The sequence below is a fragment of the Aspergillus multicolor genome (assembly GCF_047715735.1).
Source record: "Aspergillus multicolor strain CBS 133.54 unplaced genomic scaffold BDW74scaffold_5, whole genome shotgun sequence".
In the NCBI taxonomy this organism is placed as follows: domain Eukaryota; kingdom Fungi; phylum Ascomycota; class Eurotiomycetes; order Eurotiales; family Aspergillaceae; genus Aspergillus; species Aspergillus multicolor.
The window spans coordinates 833022-852667 of NW_027395956.1; the positions used below are offsets into that span (position 1 = coordinate 833022).

General features: G+C 51.9%; 6 protein-coding genes across 6 annotated transcripts; 5 read left to right on the top strand and 1 right to left on the bottom strand.

Annotated features, from left to right (window-relative positions):
* Positions 1-64: 64 nt before the first annotated feature.
* BDW74DRAFT_189278 (glycoside hydrolase family 2 protein) lies at positions 65-2286 on the top strand (the record flags this gene model as incomplete). Its single annotated transcript, XM_073731937.1, has 3 exons — positions 65-1479; positions 1526-1942; positions 2019-2286. 3 exons carry the CDS (start codon positions 65-67, stop codon positions 2152-2154), a joined length of 1968 nt encoding a protein of 655 aa, XP_073586612.1. The 3' UTR covers positions 2155-2286.
* A 582-nt stretch (positions 2287-2868) lies between these two features.
* BDW74DRAFT_189281 (putative beta-galactosidase) lies at positions 2869-6220 on the top strand (the record flags this gene model as incomplete). The annotated part of the gene is made up of 3 exons (XM_073731938.1): positions 2869-3460; positions 3518-4901; positions 4966-6220. 3 exons carry the CDS (start codon positions 2869-2871, stop codon positions 6122-6124), a joined length of 3135 nt encoding a protein of 1044 aa, XP_073586613.1. The 3' UTR covers positions 6125-6220.
* A 739-nt stretch (positions 6221-6959) lies between these two features.
* BDW74DRAFT_113214 (F-box protein) lies at positions 6960-8236 on the top strand. The gene has a single exon (XM_073721836.1). It carries the CDS (start codon positions 7120-7122, stop codon positions 8056-8058), a length of 939 nt encoding a protein of 312 aa, XP_073586614.1. The 5' UTR covers positions 6960-7119; the 3' UTR covers positions 8059-8236.
* A 3365-nt stretch (positions 8237-11601) lies between these two features.
* On the top strand, positions 11602-13191 carry BDW74DRAFT_189283 (kinase-like domain-containing protein; the record flags this gene model as incomplete). The annotated part of the gene is made up of 7 exons (XM_073731939.1): positions 11602-11845; positions 11924-12078; positions 12157-12244; positions 12302-12525; positions 12685-12787; positions 12833-12925; positions 12993-13191. 7 exons carry the CDS (start codon positions 11602-11604, stop codon positions 13178-13180), a joined length of 1095 nt encoding a protein of 364 aa, XP_073586615.1. The 3' UTR covers positions 13181-13191.
* Positions 13192-15347: 2156 nt separating this feature from the next.
* On the top strand, positions 15348-16123 carry BDW74DRAFT_175678 (uncharacterized protein; the record flags this gene model as incomplete). Its single annotated transcript, XM_073728412.1, has 2 exons — positions 15348-15648; positions 15741-16123. The coding sequence occupies 2 exons, from the start codon at positions 15348-15350 to the stop codon at positions 16121-16123; spliced, it is 684 nt and encodes a 227-aa protein (XP_073586616.1).
* A 313-nt stretch (positions 16124-16436) lies between these two features.
* On the bottom strand, positions 16437-18503 carry BDW74DRAFT_189287 (GMC family oxidoreductase). The gene is made up of 3 exons (XM_073731940.1): positions 18341-18503; positions 17558-18283; positions 16437-17499 (listed from the first exon to the last, which is right to left on the bottom strand). Exons 1-3 carry the CDS (start codon positions 18381-18383, stop codon positions 16538-16540), a joined length of 1731 nt encoding a protein of 576 aa, XP_073586617.1. The 5' UTR covers positions 18384-18503; the 3' UTR covers positions 16437-16537.
* Between the last annotated feature and the right edge of the window lie 1143 nt (positions 18504-19646).

Here is a 19646-nt window from a genome sequence, read left to right on the forward strand (position 1 = left end):
CAACACAGCCCCTCCCCCTCTCTCTCCAGCACCACCACTTCCCAACGTCAACATAACAATGACAATGGGAAACCAATACCCTCGTCCTGACTTCACTCGCAAAGGTCTCAATTGGGCTTCGCTCAATGGCCCATGGTCTTTCCTGTTCGATGACGATAACTCGGGCCTCTCCCAACAATGGCCCTCCACTGGGCTGCCTGAGAAAGCAGGCATCCACAACAAGACTCAGATCACAGTCCCCTACGCCTTCCAGACTCCCGCATCTGGAATAAATCTTCAAGAAGCGCACGAGTTCATTTGGTACGAGCGCGAAATCCAGGATATCCGATCCAACAGCGAAATTGAGGCCAATTTGAGACTGCTCCTCCGTTTCGGCGCCGTCGACTACGAATTCACTGTCTGGGTAAACGGAAAGCAGTTTGCAGAGCATAGAGGAGGATATGTCCCTTTTGATGTCGACATCACCGACGCATTCTCGGGTGGCAACACGGCTCGAGTGACTCTGTGGATACGCGACTCTCCGACAGACCTTACCCAACCGCGTGGAAAACAGTACTGGGGACCTGTCCCTGAGAGTATATTCTACACTCCAACCAGCGGTATCTGGCAGAACGTTTGGTTGGAAGTGGTGCCCAGCATCCGGATTGCGGATTCAAGTGGTGGAACAGTCCTGAGAGGAGATGATATCGAGGGCGCGACCTTGAGAGGTACTATTGCTGTCGCTGGAAAGCAACTTGGAGAGACATACTATTTGCGTATCGCTACATCCTTCCAAGGCATGGATATCGCCGAAACCACAGTCACTATCGGCGAAGGGCAGGTGACCGCGCCATTCGAGCTCGACATCCGCAGCGAGAATGTTAGCCAACATCGATCGGCCTTCAAGAGTCTGCCCCAATGGTCGCCTTACCCCCTACGTGATGGCCTGGCATTGTGGTCGCCAGAGTACCCGAACCTATACGACGTGACCATCCAACTTATCAGCTCCGCAAATAAGGATCAAATGTTAGACGAAGTTAACACCACGGTCGGCATGCGCAAGATCGAGTGGGACAATGGCGACAGCACGTTCCGGCTGAACGGCAAGCCTTACTTTCAAGCGCTCTGCCTGGATCAAGGGTACTGGCCTGAAACAGGTCTTACGCCTCCATCTAGCGATGTCCTAAAAGAAGACATTGTCCTCGCCAAGAAGATGGGACTTAACGGATGCCGGAAGCACCAGAAGGTCGAAGACCCCGTCTTTCTCTACTGGGCTGATCAACTTGGTTACCTTGTCTGGGGTGAGATTGGAAATGCCTACGAGTTCAGCGAAGAGTACGTGGAAAGGTTCAATGAGGAGTGGGAACAGGTTGTGAAGCGCGATCGCAATCACCCATGCGTGGTTGCTTGGACACCTGTCAACGAGAGTTGGGGGTACAAGAACCTCAAAGATAATGCGAGGGAGAGAGCGCATATTCGAGAGCTGTACAAGATGACCAAGTACGTATGTTACCCCTTCAAGAATCTGTTTTGCTAACAAGTCAAGATCTCTCGACCCAACCCGCCCCGTCAACGACAACTGCGGCTGGGAGCACGTCGAAACGGATCTAACGACCTTCCACGACTACAGCGACAGCGCCGAGCTGACGAACATCTGTAATAAGCTGGAAGGTGGCATTCTCGCCCGCAAACTCAACGGCGAGATGTTCCTAAACGGGCTTGCCTCACCCGATGGTTTTCTCCTTGACCCCGGGTCGAAATTTAACCCCGGATTGCCGGTTATCTGCTCCGAGTTCGGAGGCGTCAATATCGCACCTGCGCCGGATGCAGCCGTGGCAGGTTCCGAACGAGACTGGGGGTATACTACAGCAGCGGACCCGAACGATCTCCTTGCGCGACTGGCAAAGCTCTTTCACGCTGTTGTGCATGGCGAGTTGATATGTGGGTTTGTATATACGCAACTGTGAGTTTCACTGCCTACTGCCTACTTACACCCGACGGCACGATGAGATGGAAGTTGAGACTAACAGTTTGTGTAGAACGGACATCGAGCAAGAAGTCAACGGACTTTATTCTTTTGATCGCCGCGAGAAGGTTCCTTCTGATAAAGTCCGGAAGCTCATGAATGAGGCAAAGATGTCTTACGCGAAGACGATTGAGCGTCGGGGGATTTGAACGGATGTGGTATTCAAACGCTGGGTTGGTGGTATGTATTCTCTACATATACCACCGACGTACTAGGTGGAATAGCCCGCCCCTACTACACCTAGCCTATGAATTGATGACATGCTATGGCATATGTTGTGCAATTTGTTCTACCTTCGAATCCTATCGTAGCCCATCGGGATGGGACCACAGAGCCAGTAGGCGAAGGGAAATAGAACACGGCAGAGATTGAAGCATCGCCACTGATAGTAAGCGAACGAGATCATCTGATCCCGCACAGCCCGTCGGGGCATTGAATCACAGCATCCTTCCCCGCCGGTCGGATATTTTCCAGCCTGAATCATGAGCTACAGCTACCCCGCAGGAAGGATCAACCCTGCCATTACAGGACTTAATATAGGTCTCGGTCCCGATTCCCCCGACCCTCTACTCCTGCGCGGGGAAAGGCCCGTGCCGGGTATCGTACACTGCATCTAGACGACCATCGTGGCACCATGCCATCCGCACAGCAACCCGGTATCCCCGAGGGGTATCGTGGGATGCAGAATGCATCTGCACACTACGTCAGCGATCCCAACGCATTCCACGACGCGCCGACAATTTAAATCGGGACCTCGCAAGTCTTGATAGATGGAAAATCAGGATTGGACTCCTAGACCCCTCGAACCGAACGCCACTTACAACACCCGACCAACTAACGACTACCATAACGGTACCATCAACATGTCAACAACAGCGGCTACCGACAGCCCCAACGACTGGGAAAACCCGCACATCTTCCAGCGCAACCGCCTGAAGCCCCGCGCGTACTGGATCCCGAAAACCTCGCTCCTGCTTAACGGGAACTGGGATTTTAATTATGTCTCGTCGCCGCTCCTCGCTCCTTCTCCATCGACGGAAGACGCAGAAGATGAAGATAAAGACGATGTTGAATGGAAGCCCATCCCCGTCCCCAGCCACTGGCAGCTTCACGGATACGGGAAACCCAACTACACGAACGTGATCTTTCCGTTCCCTGTGAACCCTCCCTATGTCCCGAGCGAGAATCCAACGGGGACGTATAAACGACGCTTCCATGTCCCTTCGAGCTGGGATGCAGACGCGCAGATTAGGCTGCGGTTCGATGGCGTCGACAGCGCGTACCATGTTTTCGTGAATGGTGTCGAGGTCGGGTATGCGCAGGGGAGCCGCAACCCGGCGGAGTTTGATATTAGCGAGTTTGTTGACAGGGAGAGCGAGAATGAGGTCTTTGTGAGAGTTTATCAGTGGTGTGACGGTAGTTATATTGAGGATCAGGATCAGTGGTGGTTGAGTGGTACGTCACCCGCAACCATTCTTTAACATCTGCAGTACAGATTCTGACCAGGGGCAGGTATATTTCGCGATGTGACGCTCGTTGCGTTTCCTGCTGGAGCGAGGATCGAGGACTTTAGGGTTGAAACGACCCTTGACGAGAAGTATGTCGATGCGGAGCTGCATGTCAGTATCGACATTACAGCAACAGAGAGCAGCACCGTATACATCAAGCTCTTCAGCCCCTTCGACGGACATGGTACCATCGCAAGTGAAGAGCAGGAAATTGCTAAGACGGGCACATACACCTTTACGCTCCCAGTCAGCAGTCCCCGTAAATGGACCGCCGAAACGCCCGATCTCTACGACCTTTCCATATCCCTCTCAACTACATTAACCTCCTCTACACCCCAATACCTAACGCACAAAGTCGGCTTCCGAACCGTCGAAATCAAAAACGGTAACATAACCGTCAACGGAACGCCCGTCCTCTTCCGCGGCGTCAACAGACACGACCACCACCCCCTGCACGGGCGCGCCGTTCCCCTACATTTCCTAAAACACGACCTTCTCCTCATGAAACGCCACAACATCAACTCCGTCCGTTGCTGCCACTACCCCTCAACCCCGCAACTCTTCGCCCTCTGCGACGAGCTCGGGCTCTGGGTAATGGACGAAGCAGACCTCGAATGCCACGGGTTCTACGACGCCGTCGCCCGACCCCTCGATATACCAGAGAGCATGGACTACGAGGAGCGCAAGAAGCTTACATTCGCGCAGGCGGCGGAGTATACGTCCAACAATCCGACGTGGAAAGATGCGTACCTTGACCGCGCGGAGCAGATGGTTGCGCGGGACCGGAACCATGCGTGTGTTGTTATTTGGAGCCTGGGGAACGAGGCGTTTCATGGCAGCAATCATGCGGCTATGTATCACTTTATCAGGGAGGTTGATTCGTCTAGGCCCGTGCACTATGAGGGGGATATGGAGGCCAAGACGGCGGATATGTATAGCTACATGTACCCGTCTGTCTCGCGGATCGAGAGGTTAGCAGAAGAGGAGGGCGATGAGTTTGAAAAGCCCATTGTTCTCTGTGAGTATGGGCATGCGATGGGGAATGCGCCCGGTGGGTTGGAGGAGTACATGGCTGCGTTCCGGGCTCATCGACGGCTCCAGGGCGGTTGGATCTGGGAGTGGGCTAACCATGGGCTCTGGGTTGATGAGAAGGGGTATTATGCGTATGGGGGTGATTTCGACGATCAGCCGAACGATGGCTCTTTTGTGCTTGATGGGTTGTTGTTCAGTGACCATTCTCCGACGCCCGGGTTAGTGGAGTTGAGAAAGGCGTATGAGCCGATTAAGGGGTGGGTTGAGGGGGGTGAGATTGTGGTGCAGAATTTGTTTGACTTTGTGGATTTGAAGGGGGTAAATGCTGGGTATAGGGTTGAGGTCTTTGGAGAGGAGTGAGTACACCATATCTGGGGATGAGAGGAATTTGGAATGGATGTCCACTAACCAGTTGTATAGGACGAAGCTCGTCGACGCAGGAACACTCGAGATACCGGACATCAAGCCCGGGGAGACAGGTCGAATCCCCTTCCCATCGTCCTTCTCGGACAAGAAGAAATCTGGCGCGGAGACCTGGTTGACGGTGTCATTCACAACCAAACACGCCACATCCGGTCTAGACGCAAACTACGAGATCGCCTGGTTCCAGCACCGTCTTGACTCTGCCTCGCCTTCACTATCATTAGCTAGTGTCATGCTGACAGCGGACTTCGCCATCAAGACACACTCAACGAAATTCCACCACAGAATATCAGGAACAGACTTTACTATCACATTCTCCCGCACAACCGGCCTGCTCACCAGCTGGGTCATCCACAACCAGGAAGTCCTCTCGGATTCTACAAACCCCGGTCTAACCCTCGGCTTCTGGCGTCCACCAACAGACAACGACATCCCGCATGATCTCGGCGAATGGCGGCGCTATGGACTCGACACTTTAACATCCAGCCTACGGAGTCTAAGCATAGCGCAAATTAACGACTCGACTATCGAACTGAATACGGAGACATTCATCTCCCCGCCAATCCTAGCCTGGGGATTCGAGACCTCAACAACCTACACCATTACCGGCGACGGCGCGCTGTCCGTAAAGACACACATCAAACCTACAGGGTCTAAACCCGTCGACGTCCCCCGTATCGGCTTCGATCTGTTTTTAGCTGACGACCTAGACAACGCATCCTGGTTCGGCCTGGGCCCCGGCGAATCCTACGCCGACAAGAAACGCTCCCAGAAACTCGGGATATACACCGCAACAACATCAGAACTGCATACGCCCTACGAAGTCCCGCAAGAAGGCGCAAACCGCATGGAAACGAGATGGTTACGCCTTGCTGATAAACGAGGCTGGGGCGTGCGCGTTATCCGGGATGTTGTCGATGATGAGAGCGATAAGCTCTTCCAGTGGGTCGCGACGCGGTATAGCCCCGAATCTGTTGAGGCCGCTAAGCATGCGAATGAGCTTGTTGCCGAAAAGAAGGTGAGAGTGAGGCTTGATGTTGCGAGTTGTGGTGTTGGGACTGGGGCTTGTGGGCCTAGGACACTGGAGGAGTATCGTGTGCCTTGTGAGGAGAGAGGGTTTGGGTTTAGGGTTGAGCCGTTTTTTGGGCGGGTTTAGATTGGCAATATTTGAATGATGGATTGGCAGGAGGGTACAGGTAGAGGTGGATGTAAGGGTTACTGGGACCTAGTTAGAGGAAGAATGCGATTGTCTGTTTTACGCTTCAGGATAGACTATAGAATGTGTCCTACACAGTATACTATATGGTATTATGGTAGAACCTTCTGAATGAGTAAACTTGGCAGGTTCATATTAGCTTGACCGCAGAGCTCTGATGAATTGAATTTCGATCTGCCACGTTGACTGATGCCCCTTACATTGAGAGCACCTGACCCCTGGCCCGCGTATATCCGGGTCACCTGTTCTCTTAGTGGCGCTAGTCGCCACCACGACCTTGGGTGGCTAAATAAACAGGAAATAGCTGCAGGGGTATGAGTCACGGATAGCCGCGGCCTCCCCTGTAAGGCTGATCAGGCACGCCCTGATTTACAGCGCTACTCTACTTACACACTAACAGCCTTCAAATTGTCCAGACTCACCTCTCTCCTGTTACCATTACACCATACCCATAGCATACTCCGGATTCCACCACGTAGCACATCACCTCATCACCCATCCAGACCGCCTCTCACCACGACTGAAACAATCCACGTGCCACTCCTTCCCCCAAAGCAGTCGCAGCGTGCATGCTTTTACCTAATACCGCGACGATCGTGGTTAATGCCTCAACCCCGTGCAGGGGCTGGACGTGGTCTGGGGCTGGTCCCGTGGATAGCAGCAGCTTGGCATTTGGTAATGGCCCCAGCTCTCCCCGGACTTTGACTGGCTGAAAACCCCGCAAAATGACTAACAAAGCACGCATCCACTGCACAAGGGCTTATAGTTCTGTCGTCATACTTGACTGTGTTGGTTTCAATGGAAAAGTTTTCTGGTCTGCTTATTTATAAGATGGGTTTTCCGGGTTTGAGGTTGAGTTTGCTATTTTTATGGATTGTGTTGGGACTGTTATTGTTACTGTTTCTACCAGAAAATTTTGGAAATAATAAGTCACAATGGATTCAATAGCCATGTCCGCCACAGAAACCGTCCTCTGCATCCCCGAGCTCCTCGAGCACATCCTCTTCCACCTCGACATGCAAGACCTGCTCGTCAGTGCACAACGCGTCAACAGACACTGGCACGATACAGTTGCAACATCCCCAAAACTCCAAGAGGCCCTCTTCTTCCGTCCAGTCTCCCAGCCCGCCAAGCCCTCGGTACAATATACCTCATACCCGCAGGGCGAAACACCACTATGGAAACGCCGCCGCCGAGAAATCAAACCCTACCGCGATGAATTGAGTACGAGTTTGAATCCGTTGCTGGTGCGGCATTTTGGGAATGAGTTCTTTGATATGTCCACGTTGAACGCCCATAATGGCGCGAATGGCAGTGATTGGGTGTATCTCGACGAAAGCATGCAGGCACCCTGGTCCGTCAAAGTTGGTTCGACCCTGCTACGACCAGATCAAACGGGTGCGAGAGAGACTTCATTCCGGCATCCCAACGCGTCGTGGCGAAGAATGCTCGTTTCGCAGCCTCCGCAGCCAGGACTCGGCTACATCCGCAGCGTCCACGACCACAACACCCCAACGCCCGTGGGGAAGGGGTACATCGATGCCTCGAGCGACGGTGGTCTCCGCTTCGGAACACTGTATGATCTCGTCCAAACTCTCGCCGTCCGCCGGTGGAAGAAGCACCACGCGCCCTTCCGGATAACGTGGGGTGCGGCGACGGGCGGTCCCTGTCCTTCTCAGTCATTCCCGGTATTGAAGGGGTGCATGGAGATGTTAGAGCAGACAGGCGTCGTGCTGGCTGTCCACTACGAGGTGCCGAAGAACAGCTACTACCCTGATTTCCCGCAGCCGGGGGCGCTGAAGAAGGAGGATTTCGAGATTCAGGGTGTGAGGCTGGTGGATGTTGTTGTTGAGGAGGGGGATGCACAACCCTAGGTGGAGGGTGGCTGTCTAAAAGTAATTTATGGTTGTCTTGCTTTCTTTTGTTGGGTGTTTAGCGGGCGTGTTTTGCATTCGCCCTTATCGGGTCGGGCTGGGTTGACCTACCATATAGTACGCCCTTAGTTATAGTTTGTCTTTGGCCAGAGCGAATGATACTGATGATTTCCGTTGGAGAGATGTAGGTGTATGAGATGACTGGCATAGGTAGGTACCCTGCAGCCGTGTAGATGTAAACACTCATAGGATAGGTAAGTACCATAGTCGCTTGGACAACCCGCCACAGAAAAGCGATTTCCCGTAGGTATGCGTTGGGCGGCCAAGTTTTCTGTCCCACACGCGAAGCACGAGTTTCTATAGTTCGAGTGGTGTGCTAAGATATATTCCTTCATCAAGCAAAATAACCAGATTATCGCCATTCAGCCTAATGGGCAATAGTGCGAATGGATGTGAGGTCCGTTGCACTGACTCTCCATCTTCTGCTTGTGATACGCAGAAACCAGAGGAATCGTAGTAAGAAAGTCCCATATAACGGAGGCACTTGGTGATGTCCTTGATAAAACCACCTGCACGCTTGGCGCGAAGCCCTGGGCCGAATCCCTCGTTGACTATCTTGGTCTTGCACTGCATACCTACCAGGTAGTAAAGCAGATAGTCTAGGTCCTCCTTTTCGCCAGTTTCGAGAGAGCTATACTCGAATTTCTCACCAGTCATACAGACCTGCAACCCTCGCGACCTTGCAAACGCGCTCCAGTACCTTATATCAGACTTGAGCCGCCCAGTCATTGATCCCGCAGCAAATGAGTGATCGCCGTTGACATTTCGACGATCTAGGATCTTGGATATCACATCAAAAGTAGCATCCTCCGGTGATAAATGCATCTCTAGTGCCAGAGTCAAGGATGCTAGCAGCCAGAGGCACTTACTGTTGCACGGGCTATCATTCACAGTAAACCCTTCATAGGTAGGCTCAGGGATCGAGCGGCCGTCATGTTGGAATTTCCATCGCTCTTCCATCGCCGTGGCGTCTATCAGCTCAGAGCGCTCATATGCGCCCTCGTAGAAATAAGCAAAATACAGATCGTGGGTGGCGTATGGATTCGGGTTGGGGGTGAGATTTATGCTTGAGCTCCCTCCACTTGAGGATGATCGCAGGCTGCTGGTGCTTTGGCGGACAGTCTGAGGGCTGCTAGACTGTAGAATCTCGAGGACGTCTCTAGCATGGCCCTGCAGCATACATAGAACCCCCTATCAGATATAGTCAGCATTACTGGTGCAGGTACATGGCTATCTCGAGAGGTATGAGGATACCACAAACCTTCAGGCTTCTATACATGGTCTCCAGTGCCATAATTGCCGCCGTCACAAGTCTACACCGCTCGGATAGTTGAGTTCTTACTTTTTTGTTCTTCGCCGTCTGAAAAGCCTGCACTATTTCCTTGAGCTCCCGGTGGCGCTGTACCATTTGCTCTGATAGTTCTTGTAGGCTTCGCTTCAGTTCCCCGATCTGCATCTGTGTTTCACTATGCCCATCATGGTTAATTTGCGACTCGATATGAACAACTTTGACCACCTCGGTCTCAACTGAAGCTATTTGCTGCGTTATAGCGTTTGTGTACTGATGATATAGAGCGGTCGCTTCCTCAATCTCGCTTTTTATCTCTTGCCGTGTCTGCTCGTGTTCGGCATGATTTGTTGCTTCCGCGTCTGCGGCTATACTTTGCAATTCGACAAGATTCGCCTCGCGGCTGCTGTGTATTGCTGCTTTGATATCATCACAGGACGTCTGAAATGCAGCGTTCTGATTCTGCAGAGCGACCTCGAATATGTTCCTGTTGTGCATTATAGCATCTATGATCGCCTTGTGCTTTTGAGCAATGCTGTTGGAGTGACTCTCCATATCGCCCACTAGACTTCCAAGTTGCTTTCTGTATTTACATAATGAGATCCCATTCTGTTTGATGCAAACTGCAGATAACATACCTTATATCAACGGTGATGTGCAGATTTAGCTCGAACCGCAGAACCGAGAGCCTTTGCTCCAAGGCGAGAACCTCATTTTTGCTCCAGACGCTTCTTATCGCCTCTCGCACGGTTTTCCATATTGTTCTTTCACCTTTGACTTTCACCTTCTCAAGGGCTTCCAGGAGTTGTGTACTAGCTTCCGCGACTTCGGTGCAAAGCTCTTGTAACGGCACATCGCCCAAACTGACGGCTTCGGTTTCGACTTTGGCCCGTAGAGTCATGAGGTGCTTGGTGACCAGTTCGATTGCAGCATTTTCTTGGATGATGCCGTTTGCTGACCGATGCAGTTCGAATCCTTTCGCGATGCATTGGCTGCTAAACTGGAGGAGCTGGACGACAGCGGAAACGCTGCTAACGATGGCGAGTGCTTCAGCCATTGTGTTGGCGCTTTCAAAGGCCGTGCTATGCGTGCGACATCTGAAGATGCCGAAGGAGGTTTCTAATGTTGAGTATCGTGAGAGAGATGACAGAACGAAAGCTGCAGCAGTTCGCCTCGCCGACCGATGGCAAGGACTGCCCATCCCTGCAGGGCGGCTGTGAGGCGCAGCAGCTCGAGGTCGCACTTTCCTACTGCACCGCTGTAGCTGTGACTATGCAGCATTAGCTACGGTACCGTACATAAGGAACCTGCACGAGTTCCCTGGATTATACCAGGGTACTGGGGTAAACCGCTTTTCTCCATGCCCTTGGTGAGGCTATCATCTCAGAAAGGCAAGGACGCTGTGATTAATCCATTATCTTTCAGTCTATATCAGGACTACTTCTACCGTAGACCACCTCGGAAATCAAAGATGAAGTTCAGTCTAATCCTCAGCTGATACATGTGCATCCTCAAAATGATTTTACCCTGAAGTTCAACATACTTCTACCTTCACTAACCGACAGCACGCAAGAACGGAATATACTTCCAGGTATCAGGATCCTTTTTGCGATCAAGGCAGAAAGCAGGATCTCCCGTCCTAGGACTTTTGCAAGATCCTAGCCTCAGCGCTCAGATGACGATACTATTGCCTCAGATACTGTTCAATGCACTGCGCCTCAATGATGCTCAGCCTCTCGAGGTTACACGAGCTTCTGCCCGACCGACACCTGGCTGCCTTCGAGACTGTCTGAATCGTAGTATTGAGGTAGCAGGCTTTTATTGATGATAAAGAGAGTCATCGACTCCTTACTCTATGTCCACTCGCCGTACGTAGTGCATATTTTCCGGTCAAACGAGCCTCATCAAAGTCCTGCGTGGCGCTGCCCTGTCTACCCAGCAAGATAAAATCTTGGGTAGACAATGGTCTTGCTAAGTGCCTACCCCAGACTAATCTGGCAGAGATATTAGTATCGCCCTACAAATGAACATATGTTGGTACTGCACCTAGCCAGCCTGGGGTTACTCGGGGATGAGCACGTGACCCGTCATATCCCCAGCCCCTTTCCATTGACATTCTTCTTCTTACTGTTAACCTTTCACCATGACTTCAAAGTATCATAATTTTCTATTGGCTCTCCCGATTAGCCATAATAATGAGACTGTCAGTTCCTCGTTTATCTGCCCTGTTTCGCAGAAAGCCATTTCCACTACCTTCCCCGGGACCCCGTTTACCAGCGGACATACCAATAGACGAAGAGATCTCGCCTGTTTACAATTCCAGGCACTTCTATCCCGCAAGGCCCGGTGAAGTACTTGGCGGTCGCTATCAGACGCTGGTCAAAGTTGGCTGGGGCGTGTCCTCTACCGTATGGCTCGCGCGGGATTTGCAATGGTACCGTAGCCCTATTGTTGGTTCCGTTACACTTCACAACGCTATCGGTTACTGACGAAGATATAGACATATGGAAAATCCAGAAATGGTTGTCGCCCTCAAGATCACTAACAACAATGCAAGTTTTGCGGATCATGAGCGCGAAGATGAACACCATATTTCGAAGGTCAACCCATCACATCGCGGCCGGTCGGTTATCAGGACATTTCTAGATTCTTTCCATATCCAGGGTCCAGAAGTATCGCATCTATGCCTTGCTTATCCACCCATGAGGGAGCCGCTGTCAATGTATCGCCGATGATTCGATGGTGGAAAGCTGCCCCTTCCCCTTGCTAAAACCTATATTCGAGCGCTTCTCACAGGACTCAATTATGTTCACAAAGATTTCCGGACCGTTCATACAGGCAAGTCATATGTTGTGATTGTAGTCTGGAAGCTGTGCTAAGCAGGGTACTTCCTAGATCTAAAGCTCGAGAACATCACGGTCTCTTTCGAGGATCCAAGCGTGCTTGGTGACTTCATCGACTCCCAGCTTGAATCCCCAATAGCCTTCAAGACAGACTCGAGTGGCCGGCATGTATATCAATGCCATAATGACTTTGGTCCACTCCGGGGCCTAAGAAGTATACCACAGCTCGTTGATTTCGGTGTCGCAACCACGCTGCCCGAAGATGACGACTGGGGCGTCTGGTTATTCCAGCCCGATCATATCGAGCGCCGGATGTCATCCTAGGCACTGGGTGGCAAATGTCTGCGGACATATGTAATCTTAGTGTTTTGGTGCGTATTCCCTGTCGTTGTGGCCTTTCACAATGTTACACTGCTGATGTCGACTTTGTGGTAGATGTGGGATATCATCGAAGGCAGAGAACTCTCCCAGCATATATACGATCGACAAGGCCGCTACGATGCTAAACTCCATATTGCCGAGATGATAGCGCTCCTTGGTCCACCACCGCCCGATATTAAATAGAGGCATCACGACATGCGAGGGTACATCTGGCCGGGACCCGTTCGAAGAGAGGACAACAAAATCTGTGAGACCGCAGAAGAGTACTTCGGCGGGCCTTTCTTCGACAAGAATGGTATGTACCCTCATCTTGGCACTCAAATACCCCTAGAGGTCATGACCTGATGGAATGTCTTACCTAGGTCAATTCCTCTACGAAGACCTGATCCCAGATCGACGACTAGAAGACACCATCTCTTCACTTGAAGGCGACGACAAGGAAGCCTTTCTGGATCTCGCGAAAGGAATGCTCGACTGGCATATGGGGACGAGGAAACCGGCGGCCGAACTAGCGACGCATCCTTTCTTACAACCGAAACCGAAGCAATAGCATACCATAGCCGCCCTATTGGACCGCGGTTGGATAAACTGATTGATGTCTATGATAGTTGGACCGTTTCCTCCAGAGTATGATAAGGTCGACCTCTGTCGCCTCATCATCGCTGGTGGCGGACGCAATGTATAATAATTCCAATGAACTGGCTATCTGCTTGAGCAAACGCGGAAAACTCTATTCGGGTAGCTGCCATAGCTTGTCCAGGTGAAGTGTTGGGCATTTACATACATCAATGGATTTAGAAGCTAGGTAGGTTCGAACGGACACATAATCAGAATCCCTAGTTTGGGTGCTTGGGAAAAGCCATGCATCACTTTGATACATTTCCGGCAAGATGCATGAGATGAACGGGACACGTAGCAAGGCGTTGGTTGGGTTGATAGAATAGTTGAAACATCCATTCTAACATGTAGTTATTACCTTCGCATGACTAAGTTTATCCTTTCTTTTTTTCATTAGTTGTAGTAGCAGAAAACACGGAGATTCAAAGCTCTCACGGGAAAGGGGATTATTAGGGTGAAAAGCGCGGAGGAGGATAAAAAGCCATAAATAAAAGTTTAAGGCCGCGTTCTAACTGAAAAGAGAGAACGAAACCCACCACCTTAATTTACAAGGAAGGCCCCAGTGACCGGTTGGTCATCCCAGCAAAAAAAAAACAATAATGACAAGGGCGCGTTCGATCTTGCGAGATATGAATAAAGAAAAATCTGAATATTTCAGAAGCAAACCGCTCGAGTCATACGCCTTGAACCGCTCGGCCACCTTGCCATGTTCTTACTTTCATAATTGTGACAAAAGCATATAATCACTTGCTGCGTTTGGAACATTCACATGCTTCTTAGAGGTAAATGACTAGAGACTTCTTTCATACATACTATGGTAGTAGTCCACCAGCGTTTTATCTGTTCAAAGAGTTGTAACACTTGCCAATGCAATTACGGGTTTTTCTTCCTTGCTTGGATCACAACTGCTATCATGCATATGAATGCCGCCACCTTCATCCAACACATTGTGTCTCATCTACAGGATAGCCAAATCACCGTGTGCGTGGTGGGCGAGATAGCATTGAACTTTTACAATGTTCTCCGGATTGTCCGTGTAAGCACCCCCAGGTCGGGTTGGCTCAAGAACTTCGTAGAACACATGTCTAAGACCTCGAGATTTGCGTCCCTACAGCTTTATTGCCTCAAGCTGAGTTGGTCCTTAGCGGCCTCCCAGTATTCGAAAAGCTCGGAATCAAGGACTACAACATCTACACCGAATACAAACGAGGCTTCCGAATATTCTAGGCGCCAAACACCTTCCTTCGAGTTGTGTTGTTCCCGGACTTCTATTTGCATCTCTAGCCGTTAAATCAAAATCTCGTGTCATCTGGCGACAGACTCAGACTGGCTCTGTCTCGCGGCGACGAGATCTTGGATATCCTGCCACAGAGCGAGATAGAACTTCTACTGGTTCCGCGTTGACCTGTGTTCTTCCCGTCGTTGGGCTTTGCATAAGATATTTCGAGTTGGAGAACTGCATGGCGCGGATAGCTGTCGAGCAGTAGGTGGATGGGATGGATCTGGACAAGTTGTGGATTGAAGATGAGGATGGCATCGCAGCTGGTGGCTGAGAAGGCATCACCATATAAGGACAATCCATGCTTTAGAGGGATGCTTCCTGATTCTAAGTCGGTGCCTGGGTCTGGCTTCTAACACGTTTATCGTTTTTAAGCCAATGTAGGGCGGAGGAAACATTAGTACTCATGAACAATTAAGAGGCTCTTATGGAATTCGCAGTTCGAACATGCATCAGGTTGTAGCCCCCCAAGGCCTGGTTACGCTTAGCTCTAAGGTAGTTGATGAATTCATTATTCATGCTACCGGTGCAGGCATACGCCCTCTCCTGAGCAGTGGTGTAGCTGCTGTGGGTAGGGTAGTTACTATACCTAGGAGCCCCGTTCACTCGCACCTCTGCCGATCTCAGTATAGTGAATGATAATATTACCACTGAGCTCCCGTACTCCTTCACGAAAACAGCATAAACATGAGCTGGCCGTCAACGTCTGTCTTGGACTACGCACCGGCCCTCCCCTTCCTCTAACCATTTTATCAATCAGCCTCTATCTAAGGATAAACCCTTCGACTCAAGACCACCTTCTCAAGCATCGAAACCCACAATGCGCCGCGACTGCCTCAACGATGCAGTCATTGCCCTGCACCGCATGCGCGCGGCAGCAGACATCCCCTTCGGCATCTTCGGCGGCCACGCAATCAGTGTGCTCGGTGGTTTCCGCGAAAGCAAAGACATCGACTGCTTGGCTTCCGTTACCAAAGAACAGATCCTCGCAGTCCTTGACGGAAAAGGCGGGTTCGTCGCTATCCCACAGGAATGGCAGGACTACGTTGCGTTTCTGTGGTCTGATAGCCATGATCGCAATGATCTGGTCCTTGTGGAGGTCTTCTGTGAGAAGTTTGCGGGTGAGTTCAACTTCCAACCCTACCTACCATATGTTTGAGGTTACTTCACATAGATCTACCAGGCTAATCGTGGGCTATGGTACTTGCGTCAGGCGCCGTGTACACAATGGACAACATCCAAACAACAATCCGCACCGTGAAAGGACAGCACTTCGGGACAGGACACACCAGTTTCCTCGACCCATTCCTGATCTTCAAGGGCAAGCTCCGCGCCGCCGCAACACGGGACGAATTCCACGATTCTGCGGACCTACGCTGGCTAGCTACTCACTACGGCCACGCAATTCAGGCGCGCAGAGATGAACTCAATCCGGAATACATTGGGCTGGCCATGAAACGATACCCCGAGCTGGAACTCCTATTCCGCCGCTTAGGACTTGATATTGCGCGCGTGAGGCGTTTGACGCGTGATTTGAGTCCGTCGAGACTCCCACCGCATGGGCCGGGGGATGTGCATAGGGGTCTTCTGGGCTAGGGCTGAATGGTGCTTGGAATGTCGTTTGAGTGTATGTTTCTATGTACGATAGGTGTTCGGCTTTCTTGTTGCTTGCTCTTGTGATTGCCAACGTGCCATGTTTAATGTTCAGCTATAACTACGCTTAGCCTTAGGGCTAGGTACCATAATCTTCTCCAATAGCCTACCATGCCGTGGCGGGTAGCGGTATGCGTTGGATAACTTCCGCGGACTATGGTAGTCTCTACTCAATACTCCCCCGTGAGCATTCGGCCTCCTCCGCTGCTTGGTGTTAATGATATCTTAGATTTGTATGACCGTTGGCACTCAATACAGAAACAATGTGATATTCAAACATGCTAACAACAATCTAGACGAATCCACCCCAACCCAAACCAATTGTCATGGCATCCATCGATGATCTCCTCAGCAGCCTCACAACCGACTCGCCACATTCTCCAGCTCATACTCCCGAATAAGCACATCCGCGGCCGTCGCACCGGTAACATACGCCGTCGCCTGCGTATGATTATTCGCCAGAACAGGGACAACACTCATATCCGCAACCCTAAGACCCTGGAGCCCCATAAACCTAAAGCTCTTGTCCACAGCCGCATCCTTGTCGCCTTCCTTGCCCATCTTCACGGTCCCCGTCATATGCCACGACGACGCGATGGTGTTCCGCCAGTGCTCGAGGATATCCTCGTCGCTTTCGGACGCAGGGCCGAGGATCATGCTAACCGTATCCTTTGCGAAGGCGTCGTGTTTCGTCAGGGCGAGGAGTTCACGGACTGATTCAACACAGACACGTCGATCGAATGGGTGTGCGAGGAAGTTTGCGTTGAAGAGGAGGGGGACTTCGGGGTCTGAGGATTGTAGCCTCACCTCGCCGAGACTCTGCTCGTTCATTAGGAATGCAAGCAGGCAAACGTAGCTGTAGTCAGTTGTCAGGCCGGGGGCGAGCATGTGCAGCGGGAAGCCAGCTGAGATCTCGTAGTGTGGGACGGTTGGTTTATTAAGGAAGTCTTGCACATTCTTTGGGAGAGCCGCGAATTCGGCTGACGCACTGACAGTCTCGCTCTTCAGCCAGCCCATTATCAATTGCGCGCCGCGCTGTGCCCAGGGTCCGGACCCGTCGACCAGCCACTGTTTCATGGCCTCGTCCATGGCGGACTGGGAGCCGTAGAAGGCGTTGCGGTTGTTTGTGTTTGGGTTGCGGAGGAAGCACATTGGGACGAAGGGGTGGTCGCGGAGGCCCTGGCCGATACAGGGGATGTCTCTGAAGACGGGGATGTTGAATTCCTGTAGATGTGCGGCGGGGCCGATGCCCGAGTGCATGAGGATGCGCGGGGTGTCGAGGGAGCCGGCGGAGAGGATGACTTCTTTTGAAGCGTAGACTGCGTCTGTTAGCACTCATACCATACAAGTTTCCAATTGCATGGGATGAAAGCGTACAAATCTCATCCCCAACCTCCACACCAACCGCCCTATCCCCCTCAAAGACAACCCTCTTTACCGTCTTGCCCGTCCTAACCTCAAGATTCCCCTTCCCCTGCGCAAGCGCATCATCAATGACATCTCCCGCCGTACTCCTCACCCCCTTATACACCGAATTAATCGCCATACCAACCCCAATCGGATCCCCCGAGTTATGATCCAAATTCCACTTGACACCCGCCTCCTTGAAAGCCTCCATAACAAGCGGCAGATCCTCCTCCCACTCCTCCGCATAACTCAGCTTCAGCGCGCCACTCTTCCCATGCCGTTCAGGATCGGGCGCCGCAAACGCCCGATACGCCTCATTACCAATCTCCGTGTCAAAGCTCTCAATGTCCCGAAACCGCCCCTTCATATTTTCCCAGTTGAACAAGTCATCCCCCACAATCTCCGCCCAGGCATCATAGTCGTCCTTCGCGCCGACCGTGTAAATCCCGAAATTAATGGCCGTCCCGCCGCCGAGGACCTTGCCGCGGCTGTAGTCGATTTCGCGCCCGTTGCAGTGTTCCTGGGGGGTTGTTTTGTATCCCCAGTTCATGTCGGCTTGTTGGAAGGTTGTCCATCTGTTGCCGGAGACGCGGAGGGTCTTGTCGTCTTTTCGGTGTCCGGCTTCGAGGAGGAGGATGCGGGGTTGCGAGGCGCTCAGGGCGAGTTTTGAGGCTAGCGTTGAGCCCGAGGGGCCGCCTGGAGTTTGTTAGGATGTATTGTATTGGGGAGTGGGGGAAATGGAAGGGGACGCACTGCCTACGATGATGAAGTCCCAGGTTTGGTTGTTGGAGGACATGGTGCCTGTGCTATGCCTGAGGTCGGACAGGGTTAGAAGACGCCGAGTAGGATGTTGGTTGTCAGTTGAGCTCAGAGAAGATCGCCCACAAGTATCCCAGTGCTAGGTTATATACCCCTGCCCTGCGCTTGAACTCCGGTCCGCGAGCACACGAAACACATGTCGCCCTCGTACAAATATCCCTCATCCTCAACCTTACTTTCGCCCCGGCTGATACTATGGCAAACATCCCTGCTAGCGCCATCCAAGTCGCATCCTGAGACACGACACGTTGCATAGCCTATACACCTGTGCTACTATGCAACCTCCTCGGTGCCCGGAGGACCGCCGCAGCGCCAGCCAGGCCCGCAGCGTTCACAAAACGAGGCGAGGATCGCCGTGGCTGGGGCGCGGTCGCAGTCCGCGCTGAGGCGGGCCCGATCCGGCGGCGGGGATTCAACTTGTGTTTGCGAATGAGAGTATAGTTTTCCTAGGAGGGCAGGAGACTATCTTGGGCTAGATCGTTAGGCCCGCGGTAGCCCGTGGTAGCCCGTGGCCCGTTCGTGATGGTGGAGGCGGTTAGATGTCACGCGGGATTATCATTTGTTTTTGATCCACTGGGGACTCGGTGAGTTGAAATTGACACTGAAAGAACAGTTGGATGATTTACGCAAGGACCGGGATTTGCTCTGCGGCTGAGCTGCACGGAGGATGCAGATGCAGATACGGTACGGTAAGGCTGAAGAAGACCTGACAATGCGTCTGCATTCCATGTGTCACCGGGATGAATACGAACGGCTGAAGACTCGGCGCGACTCTCGCTTGCTGGGCACGATAAATTGACTTTGCTGATCACTCATCAGCGCCTGGGCTAGTCTGTAACTCCATAGTTAGACTGTTGTTAGTTTGACTTTGGGGGCGGAGGAAGCCCTAACCCCACCAAGGCCAGACCAGACCGTCCCCGGATCGGGAAGTAGCCACGATTGCTACACGGCCCGCGATCGGTCTAGAGAGGACGGGCGTTTCACATTCCGAGGGGTATTCCACTTGTTATATTGGAATAATGTTGGAGAGGTTCGTGGTCACTTTACCCGGGGTCGGAGACGACTAACATAGATAGATAGGTAAAATATACTGTTTTAGATGGCAAGCAAAGTCTTCGAAACTTAGATGGAAAAAGCGGTTATTGGCTGTACCAGGCATATGATGAGGAGGTTGCAGGTCAGCCAGTGTTGTCTTTTCGGTTGCTCAAGTTGAAATGGCTTATGTAATGGTCTTGGCGGT

Coding starts and splice junctions, on each gene's coding strand:
- BDW74DRAFT_189287 (XM_073731940.1), bottom strand. CDS start 18,383: ATGTCCTCCAACAACCAAACCTGGGACTTCATCATCGTAGGCA. Junction 18,284..18,340: donor GGACTTCATCATCGTAGGCA/GTGCGTCCCCTT, acceptor AACAAACTCCAG/GCGGCCCCTCGGGCTCAACG. Junction 17,500..17,557: donor GGAGGTTGGGGATGAGATTT/GTACGCTTTCAT, acceptor TAACAGACGCAG/TCTACGCTTCAAAAGAAGTC.
- BDW74DRAFT_113214 (XM_073721836.1), top strand. CDS start 7,120: ATGGATTCAATAGCCATGTCCGCCACAGAAACCGTCCTCTGCATCCCC.